Source organism: Daldinia childiae, assembly GCF_008694065.1.
Source record: "Daldinia childiae strain JS-1345 chromosome Unknown Scaffold2, whole genome shotgun sequence".
Taxonomy (NCBI): Eukaryota; Fungi; Ascomycota; class Sordariomycetes; order Xylariales; family Hypoxylaceae; genus Daldinia; species Daldinia childiae.
In genome coordinates this window covers 836,956-847,657 of record NW_022984643.1, presented here as the reverse complement: position 1 = coordinate 847,657, position 10,702 = coordinate 836,956, and the positions used below count along the sequence as shown (strand labels likewise).

General features: G+C 46.6%; 2 protein-coding genes across 2 annotated transcripts; both read left to right on the top strand.

Annotated features, from left to right (window-relative positions):
* Window positions 1–4,341: 4,341 nt before the first annotated feature.
* Window positions 4,342–7,047, top strand: GL218_01148 (Rho-GTPase-activating protein 5; the record flags this gene model as incomplete). The annotated part of the gene is made up of 3 exons (XM_033577599.1): window positions 4,342–4,531; window positions 4,819–4,974; window positions 5,030–7,047. The coding sequence occupies 3 exons, from the start codon at window positions 4,342–4,344 to the stop codon at window positions 7,045–7,047; spliced, it is 2,364 nt and encodes a 787-aa protein (XP_033437826.1).
* A 1,598-nt stretch (window positions 7,048–8,645) lies between these two features.
* GL218_01147 (Short-chain dehydrogenase TIC 32, chloroplastic) lies at window positions 8,646–9,919 on the top strand (the record flags this gene model as incomplete). The annotated part of the gene is made up of 3 exons (XM_033577598.1): window positions 8,646–8,891; window positions 8,995–9,206; window positions 9,337–9,919. 3 exons carry the CDS (start codon window positions 8,646–8,648, stop codon window positions 9,917–9,919), a joined length of 1,041 nt encoding a protein of 346 aa, XP_033437830.1.
* Between the last annotated feature and the right edge of the window lie 783 nt (window positions 9,920–10,702).

Sequence of the window (10,702 nt, the reverse complement as noted above, 5' to 3'; positions counted from 1 at the left end):
CAGGAATCTCTGTCGCAAATCTCTGGCGTATTGGCGGGGGGGTACAGATACACGGCAACACGGCATCACGACTATGTGGTTTTGGCCGTTGTAACCTTGTACACGGGCGGTACAGGTTTCCCCAGACATGTTTGGCATTTTATTACTACGACGACCGAATACCCCTTTAGGCGGACATGGAGTGTTCCGTGGATAGGGAAAGGATCGGTCGTATATTGCTTCGTTGTTATCTTGCGTGTCTTAGTCGGTGTTCACGGTAAATCATAGGGTTCTTTTGCTAGAGCTGGCTGGGGCTGGTTGCATATGAATTTTCGGACCACGGCGTCCTCTGTACCTACAATGTATACGGCAGCCCTACCATTCTCATTACCGTATGGGCAACCTGGAAATTGACACGCTTTGGCTATTTTCTATTTGATTTCATAGGGTGAAGTCAGGTAGATGAGTTTAATGCCAGTATTATTATTGTATTTGTTTATGATTAAACTGGTTTTGAGTGTGAGCTTACCTGAGTGATGAATGAATTAGTTGACTTGTGTAGATGTATATTTCCATTTCTGAGCCTACCTCTTTTTTTTTTGTTTCCACTGTGTTATTTCCTCTTACCGAGCAAGCAGATCTATGCACTAAGTGAGGGAAGATGTTGCATATGACTTGACCATGGACTACATCGGACTTAGGAAGAGCTTAGAATTGAGAACTTATTTATATGATTCATACAACTATGAGAAGAATATCTCCCTGGTGTTTCGTAAGTATTCTACAATTATATAACCTGGTCTGCTCGGTTCCAGTTCTAAATTTAGAGAGCTCAACTTATAGAGATGATTTCTCCTTCGACAGCCCTTTAACGCGTTACCAGCTAATGCGATACCATTAACGACTAACAAATAGTCACTTATAAAGTTTCAAGAAACTATACAACTCTGGCGAGGCACGTTTCGTGTGTGCGTATGCTCTTTTAAATCAGACATGAGTTTATGTACGACACGGGCTCGGGAGATGTCCCATTATGACGTCTGTCGAGAGCTAGTGCCTGAACTACCGTCCTACGTCGATCAATCTATGTATATATCAATCTATCGCCATAAGCGCCTAACTAGATATTCTCATCGCTAGCCGGATCGGATCTGTAAGCTTCTTAGGTCGGACGCTTATTTTCTTTCATCTGCATAGATGAGTATCCACTCGAGCTAAAGCCGGATACTAGTTTTAGATTAGAAGAAATCTGACGACTTTAGGATGATCTTGTCTGTTTTATTAGTCTGTGGTATCTTTATCGTCTTTCGACGGGAATTATATAGTCGTATTATGGTGGATGCATACTATGGATAGGTACGTATGAGTCTTGATTAGAGTCTTGATTAAGATGAAGCGAAACCAATAGCTAATAGATAGGTAACTAAGGTAAGGTAGACGCATAGGTAGGACTTTTTACTTAGGTGCATACGTAGTACGTACTATAGAGCTAAGCTTCATGATGTAGTATCCTACTAAAGAGATGATCTGCGGGGCGAGCTTCCCATGTGAAAGCTAACAATCCGGAAGTCCAAGATGCTTCCGTACCTGGTTCAACAATGTGACCAGTCTCCAGCTCGTCGTGACCCATCAGCCATGCTTGTCTACGTAATAGTACTTCCAAGCTGCCGTTGCATGAGACGACGATCCGCGGTGTATTATGTAGTGTAGTGTAGTATGCTATCTATGTAAGCAATCTTCCAGCCGGAGTTTGACAGCGAGGGGGGGTAGTTGTGAAGGCAGCAGCAGAGAAAACCCTACTAATTTTAGGACATAACCAAAAAAAGGATTACCCCAAATAAGGTATCGCCCGTGTTGATCGGTGGCGGGGTTCAAGCACATTGTAATACTACAGCCAAATTTGGGGACATCAAGAGCTTCTTCCTATCAAACAACAACAACATGGAAAATAAGATTCGTGCTTCCCGTATGTGCACGGGGTACACATTTGGGGAGAGAGGGGGTGCGTTGTGACGCCAATACGAATGTGGACTGCCAAGAATAGTCCGGATTCGACTAACAAAGGGGACAATCCCCTTCTTTGAGCAACGCTATGGAAGGGCTGGTAAGAGTCGACGTCATTTCTAGAGCTTGGGTTTTTGAGAGACGGTTTGACGGTAATAATGCCTTATGTATGTCTGTGACCCGCCCCCTCTTTCTCCTTAGCCCTTAGCCTTATACGTCTTGTCCCTGGTTGCTCGCTAGAGAGGCTGAGCAAGTTGGGGTGTATTTCTTGTCTTCATTTTGTCCTATCAAAAACTTGGAAATGGTACCATATGACGCTGACAGCATGATAGCTAACTGGTCCGGCATATTGAAATAAGGTGGCAACGGCTTAACTTAAGTTAATATGTACATTCTGTACGAATAGACCTATCGTTGCTGTGGCTTGATCTCAGCGAAGAAGTCTAAGCAATATCCAAAAGCGGTCACCTATCAAACTACCGGCTTCATACCTGAGGTACACAATAGTGACACAATATAGTGTAGTGTACATACATACATAAGTGTAGCTCTCGAAGGAGCTAATAATAGCTTCTTAAGGAGTAGGTAGCTTGCTTAGGTATTTCAGCTTCCGTATACAGAGAAAGCTAATGTTTAAATGATTATGCAGCTTGAACCATGTTTCAGAATAAACCTGTTAACCTTGTTTGGGAACGATACGAGAAGTTTACTATGTAAGATGCGCTTCTAGACTCGTGGGTCTTGGATTCCCCCCCTTGCCCCTTTTAATACCTATTGTTCGACCGCCTCTATGTACTAGGCTGCTAGGCTCCCCGATTGTAGGGTTGCGGTGTCGCGGTCCGGAAGTGATTAGTGCAACGTAGAGGCTTAGCACAGTTTTCCACACGGTCTACTCGAGTTTCGAGATGTTGTCTCTGGTGTAAGTCTTGACGATTATATTTTTGTACCATTGTAAGCGCTGTCTCAGAACTTCTTAGATTCTTAGATGCCTACCTAGATATGTTGTCTGTGTATAGTTAGATAGTTGGAAAGTTTTTCGTCCAACTTTACTTCAACTAGCCTTCGAGTTTATCTTCATATACGAGGCCGGTATGGAACTTTACGACATGTCCAATATGGGAATGCCAAGTGTAAAGGAGAAGGCGAGTTTAAGGCAGCCGCAAAATGAAATAGTCAGCAACAGGCAGCTATATACATATACTATGATTATCAAGAGTCCGCCATGAAAAGACGAATTATATCTTTTACCAAGTAGAAGGGAGATATGTACGAGGATAAAGATAGGTACGATGTAGTATACTAAGGTTCTAGTACATGTAAGAGGTACATGGTATTAGGTAGTTCACTTGTATTAAACTTAGAATTGTATACTTTGGTTGGATATAGGGAATTAGAGTTTAGACTTGTATGGTTCAATATTGCATTTCAGCATTGTATTTCAATATGAGGAACTAAGTTGTAGGTACATCTATTATTCGAGGTACCTGAAGATGGTAACGACAGTAATAATAGTGGGACGATATACACTGTATTTTCCGTACAGTAGAGCGCACTATGTACAAGATCGCAGTACCGGCGGGAAAACAATGCTCTTTCCCGGGCTAACATGGGCTAACATGGGCTAACATAAAGGAAGGTAGATACCTAAGTAGGTAGGTGGGAGTGGCATTCCCAGGCCTAATGTAGTACATACCTACGGGCTACAACCCAGCCTACCATCAACCTGACTTCAAGTTAACCTACCTGACCTTGACATATTTCTCTACACTACCAACCTTACCACTTTTATCAACTTACCCTATTGTGCTCTGGTAATAATTTGAAGGGCTACCACACTCACTTCATCTTCAACCTAACTGACGCCCTTTTAACAAATTTGAATGTATTAATGATATCAGTCACAAAAAGGTGCCCCCCATTTACCAACGCTCGAATATTGTCCAAGTCCCATTTGTTAGGTCCTAGCCCGCCCTGAAACATTTGGCTTAGACCCGACATTCATTATTATACTTGTACCCGCCCTACCGCTCTACCGCTTTACTGCTCTACCGCCCTGTCGTTGCTCTCTATCGTCGGCAATCAATCAACCGCCCACCTACAACCTACCCACCAAACCCACGTCTACGCACACATGCCCACACATGCACACACGCACACACGCACACGCCCGCATTTGATCTTGTCTTTTAACATCTCTTAATACGGCGAACCTCGAAGCTTCCTCCATTTTATTACCTATCCTCTCAACACAAAGACTGTTGTTACTAAAGGCGTACAAGATCACGCGCATTCATCGTCACAACGTATCGTTTAACCCTGCTGACGGTCGCGGTCACCGTCGCCCGCGCGTCATAGACCATGGCGTCTGCCGGCACTACGTCGCCCTCGAAACCACAACAACATCAAAACCAAAACCACCAGCAAATGAGTCCACCGCAGCAGCAGCATCCGTCTCCTGCTGCTAATCCTGCATCCCCGCCTAGCAGGCGAGATCTGAAGTCGTGGTGGAAGGCTTTCCAAACTCGGTCGAGGCACCAAGAATCCCAAGGTAAGGGCTACAATCACATTCCTATTCCTACCCGCATTCCAATCGCCCACTATTCAACTTTTTCCTATAAGCTACCAGTCTTCCATCTCAATCCCCTAACCGTCGGTATTGGTATAACGTATGCTATACGGCCCTACGTATATGTCGAGGAACTCAGAATGGTCAGCCTACGTCTTTAATAGCAGGTTCGCTCTATAAGCTACGCTATATTGGCAGTCAAGGAGAATAGAGAAATACAAAGTGAGATCACAGTAAGAAAGCGATAGCTAACATGAGAGTTAAAATAGAGTCCCAACCTAAGGGTATATTTGGTGTCCCTCTACGACAAAGCATCACATACGCGAACGTCGCCATCTCGCTTGTCGACGAGGACGGTCAAAGCTATATATACGGATACGTACCAATTGTAGTGGCTAAATGTGGTGTTTTTCTAAAAGAGAAAGGTTAGCGACGAAGTCGTAAGGCATCTGATCTGGTCTTATGCTAATAATGTTATAGCTACGGGCGTAGAGGGAATTTTCCGTCTTAGCGGCTCCGAGAAGCGCATCAAGGAACTGAAAATACAATTCGACTCACCTGATCGATATGGCAAAGGTCTCGTGTGGGATGGATATACGGTTCACGATGCTGCTAACGTCCTTCGACGATATTTGAATGACCTACCTGAACCCGTAGTTCCGCTAGATTTATACGAGCGATTTCGAGATCCCTTACGCGGACACACAAAGCAAGCCGTCGGCGACACGGAGGGTACTCAACTTGTCGAGGATTTCGACGAAGCTGAGGCTATAGAAAAGTATCAACAGCTGATTAAGGAACTACCCCCGCTTAACCGACAACTGCTCTTGTATATTCTGGATCTGCTTGCGGTATTTGCCGCCAAGGCCGACGAGAATCGGATGACAGCTCAAAATCTAGCTGCTATCTTTCAACCTGGAATGCTTTCGCATCCGCAACATGCCATGGCGCCAGAGGAGTACCGACTTAACCAATGTGTTATTATTTTCTTGATTGAAAATCAGGATCACTTCTTAATCGGTATGCAAGGCACAGGCACGGATGAGAGGACTAAACAAGAAATTGAAAAGGGCCCACCGACGGTTGTAACACCCGCTACACCGAACCGCAACACTGGCGTTGCAAGGTCTGCCTCCAATGCTAGCGCCGGCGCTGAGAGCGTCAGTAGGGATGGTAAGATTCGGCGGAATCGTTCTACATCGTCGCGGCACTCGGTTCACTCTAACGGTGCTTCCACACCTGGTAGCCCTGCTCTAACGCCGAATGGTGGATTGGGAAGAAGTAATACAGTTCCGTCTAAGAAGTCGCCTCATATTCCTTCTGGAAAATTCCAGCCTCGGCAGAGCTCGCCTAGTGTCTCGGTAGCACCAGCTTCGCCCTCGCCCGCTGGTTCTAACGTAGGTGCACCGCCGACTGTAGCTGAAGAAGCGCCAACCGTGGCTGAACAGTCTCCTGCGACATCGCAGCACCTAACTCCGATGGCGGCAGGGTCGCATTCTGCCGGAAGAAGCCAAGAAAGATTATTAGGTCCTCCTGCCGATATCATAACCCCTCTAAGGGAAAGGAACCTCCAGAGTATTTTCCAGCGATCCCAGGCTGCGGAAGGTGAAAAGCGCCAGCCCAACAAGCTACGCAAAAAGCGATTACCTAGTAGTACCAACCCCAGTGCCCAGAGTTCGACCGCCTCACTTCCTCACTCGGAGGCAGTTTCTCCGATTCATGAATCTTCGAATCCGATAGAACAGAAAGCTCTTCACCCAGGTCCTACTAACACGGAGAATAGTACTTCTATAGAGACACCGTCAGAGCCTACGCCTCGGGCGTCCCAGGTGCCATCTGCGAGCGCCGCACATGGTGATTCGGAGAACGATAATACGCTCAAGGCAAAGACCTCGCCGTCAACATCCCTACACTCGTCGTACAACGACGGGTCTGATGTAGACCAGGCAGAAGGTGGCGCGCCTGTCTCTTCTCCGGATGCCGCCGAGAAAAGAAAGGAACATCGATGGCGTATATCTCGACGAAAGGAGGATTTCTCCAGCGAACATGGTCACAACCTGGGTTATAATTCCCACGCCGAGTTAAGCACCTCTTCTATTGGGAGTGGTCAAAGGCCGCGAAAGAGCTGGACAGGCGAATCCTCAGATGTGGCGGCAACACTAGCGGAAAGCGAAGCCGGAAGTAGAGAGAAGGAAGACTCGAAGGGTCCCATCGGATGGATTAAGAACAAGTATCGGGAAGCGAAAGAAAACGTGGAGGTTAAGCGCACGAAGTCCCCTCCGAGAGATCAAGTACAGGCCTTTCTAGCCTCGGGAAGGAGTGCAGAAACTATGGGAAGCATAGACGAAAAAGGAGCGCCCACAGGTCCGAGCTCGGTTCGTGTTGCGACACCTGAGATAAACTCGGTACGCGAGCCGCGTGAACCGCACGAAATCCCGTTGCCAAGTTCTCCGCCGCCAACTCGAACGACGCACGACGAGAAGCCTTCGCACCCCTAGGAGGAAGAGACTTCGGACCAAGATGGCGGTCTGTTCTGCTGGGGCATGACAATCAGGCTGGTACACCAGGCAAGACCAGTCCTTCGTACCGCTCGAACGAGGGGGTCTGGATCAGATGATTTCGAACAACTAGAATAACGGTTCTTTTTTTCTTCGTCTTCAAGTTTTGGGTTGTCGGTGGTTCTCGTCTGGAAAAACAGGTGGAATGGAAATGCGGGTTTAGCGAATGGGCTTGATTGATGAAGGGTTTGAATGCCTCACTCTCGAAGTTTGACGACGTTTATGCGCGGTTTTTTTTTTTTTTTTGGGAGATGACTATTTGTTTTCGAATTAGGGGATGCTCATGACGACCCGCTTCCAACGGGATGAAAAAAAATAGGAGAAGAGGATGTGCTCTCCTCTTTTTATGGATACCCCTTCCCCCACCCCTTTGTTTTAAGGCTGGTTTGCATGTCATTTTGTTTTTGATGTTGTAATGTGGAATTTTATACTTGTTTTTTTCGGTTTTAACCAACTTGGACTTCGAATCTCGAAGGTCCATTTTTTGTCGTGGAGGCTCGTACGTTTTTTGGGGCGTCCCCTCGGGTTGAAAAGTATCATGAGGCGGGGATGACTTCTGATTATCGTACCGTTCAATATAAGGAGGCTACCTCGTGTCGTCCAGACGACTTTGCATTGCTACCTCTGCTATTTTGCATTCATGTCCTGATTTCCCGGAGTAGTTGGTGTTGAAAGTGCCTGTCGAGCAAGCTGAACCCGTACATATACGTATCTGTGTTGCAGACGGAAGGTTATCGAGTGTTCCACCAGGTTAGCCAGCAACAGCTTGGACTATGGGTGTATGTATGTATGTAGCCACGGGGGGTCATATTAATACTTGGTCGCGGATAGGAGAAAGCTGGTTAGCAAGGTAACTGGCTTCTGAATTGCTTAGCTTAACTTGGCTCAGGGATGCATAAGCAACGACATAATATTGTTGCTATGATAATTAATTGAAAAGAGACGATTCTCTTTATTCTCTTGTCCGGTTTATAACCACAAGGCCTGAGTTAAGCACTAGGTATTAATATATTGGTAATCAACGATACTCCCAAAGAGTTATTACGTCGTGACAAGCTGGGCATAGCGCATTTACTACAAAAAATTTTTTTTTTTCTCAATATAACAGTTGCGCAAAAAAAAAAAAAAAAAACCTAATAGTCTGCGCAGGATGGTTTAATACGTGCAACCTATCAGAAGGGTTCTAAATGGACATGTTCGGGATTATACCGTTTGTATGATACTGGATAAGCACTGAGCCTTTTTGGGCGACAGCCTCGACCTCGGCGAGGCTCGGTGAAAGAGCATATTAGGCTGGATGCATATTAATAGGTGCTCCCTTACATACCTTGACTGAATGAGCTTATACCATAACTACCCAGGTCTTCTCTCATATCATCTAATAGCTTTGCTCCATCTATCGTTACAATATTCGCATTTCCCCTCACTCTCACATACATAGAATTTTCATACTCTTCTTTTCCGGTTTATCCCATCTAGTTACAGTACCTAAATTAGTAATTAGTAATATAGCTGAACAGCGGCTGAAAGGAAAATAAATGGCCGCCGCTAAAGGGACTATCATCGTCACAGGGGCAAACGGTGGGCTCGGAAGCGCCATAGCACAGCAAATCGCCTCCAAGCCCGAATTCTCCGCCTACCATGGGCTTTACACCGTCCGCGATTTGACGCGCGCAGACGCTCTTACTCCGGCCGTTGCTATTGGCCCGGCACACCGGCATGATGTTGTAGCTCTTGATTTGACGAAGCTTGACGACGTTCGTCAAGTAGCAGAGGTCATTAACGTGCGTGAGTTTAATAAATTGATTATCTATCTCCTATAAAATTACCTATGTACTTTATAGTTACTCACTTACGTATTTCTAACGCTGACAATCCACGTCGCAGGCTCGCGTTTCCGCAGGTCAGCTCCCACCTATCCGCGCTCTCATCCTCAACGCTGGCTTTCAGGACTTTGGTAAGCAGTCATGGACGGACGATGGCCTCGACACCACCTTTGCGGCAAACTATCTCGGCCACTGGCTGCTCACCCTTCTTTTGCTTAAGAGCGTAGACAAAGAGGATGGGCGGATCATCGTGATTGGAAGCCAGAGTCATGAGTAAGCGTCTCTCGCTCTTTATTCCTGTAGCAGTACTTTATCCTTTTCGGTCTATCTAGGAACTTGATTGCCTTTAGTAGGAATGTCACGAACAAGATAACCAAAGTTGACACATAGCACAACTATCTAGCCCCAATGACCCTCGAAACGTTCGTAGTAAAGCCTTCGAGGACCCCAAATACAAAACAATCATCTCCGACGCTGCAAGCTTCGAGGCAATCGCCAAAGGAACTTGGAGCCCTGCCACCGAAGACGCATCCTTTCGGGGCGGGTTCCGACGGTACGGCGCCGCGAAACTCTTCCTCATCATGATGCAGCATGAATTGCAAGCGCGGCTAGACTCCGACCCTACGCTAAACAAGATCTGCGTGCTCGGCGTCGACCCGGGGACCATGATCAGCGGCCTGCAGAGACTTGCGAACTGGGTAATCCGCGTGCTCATCTTCCAGATCATATACCCGCTTATCCTGTACTGGAACCCGAACGGACCGGTAAGGCCACCGAGCCGCTCTGCAGGTGATGTCTTGGAGGCGGCATTTGGGGTGGTAGGTGAGGGAGGGAACCCGCCGAGGGATGGATATTTTGATGGGAGGGTGCCGTTGGAGACGAGCGAGGAGTCGAGGGATGTGGTGAAGAGGGGGTTGGTGTGGAAGGAGACGGTGAGATTAGCGGGTTTGGAAGAGGGTGAGACGGTTCTTGTTAATTGGCGGTAGGTACCTAAATCAGAGCTTGGTCGAGATGACATTTGCTTGGGAGAATGAATCTATACCCATGATTTCTATATAATCACGAACCAGACTATAGTGGTGGTGAGGCATGGGCCATAAGGTGCAATACTACATAGACGTAATATAAAACACCGACGAGCTCACCCAGAGCCAACTGGACCTGATGGATTGGATTTGCAGGATATCGGGAAACCAACATACGGTGATAATTCTACAGCCTAATAGGGAGGTCTACGATGGGCGGTTCATTTGCTGAAAGAGCTGTACTTGTATTAACTTGATCTATGAACTATACGAAGTCCTTACAATCCATGCCAAGATGCGATGTACGAGGCTACTCTAGAACCAACTTGAAGTATAAACAGCTCACAGCAAAACCCGAGAGGACTAGGGGAAATGCCTTAATCAACGCAACAAACCTACGACGGGGCAAATAACCGAGGCCAGAAATAAGGTACGAGGCCAGGGATAGCTAGGAAACTCGCCGCGGTAATAGGTCACTCTGAATCTGCAATGCGTAGGAATAGAATTAAAATTGAATAGTCATCTACTTTATCGGGTCTATCAAGCTATCTCATCAAAACCTCAAAATCTTCCTCGGTAGCGGTTCGTATTCTCTTCCGAGGCAGCCTCAGCATGTCGAATAGTATTTCCTCCTTGTTCTTCTACCTCTTCGCTAAGCTTCTTGTTGGCAGCCAACCACATTCGAGAGTTGGTTTCGGCCTCCATAGTCTTGCTTTGTAACTTTTCAGACGTCTCAGAGAGCTT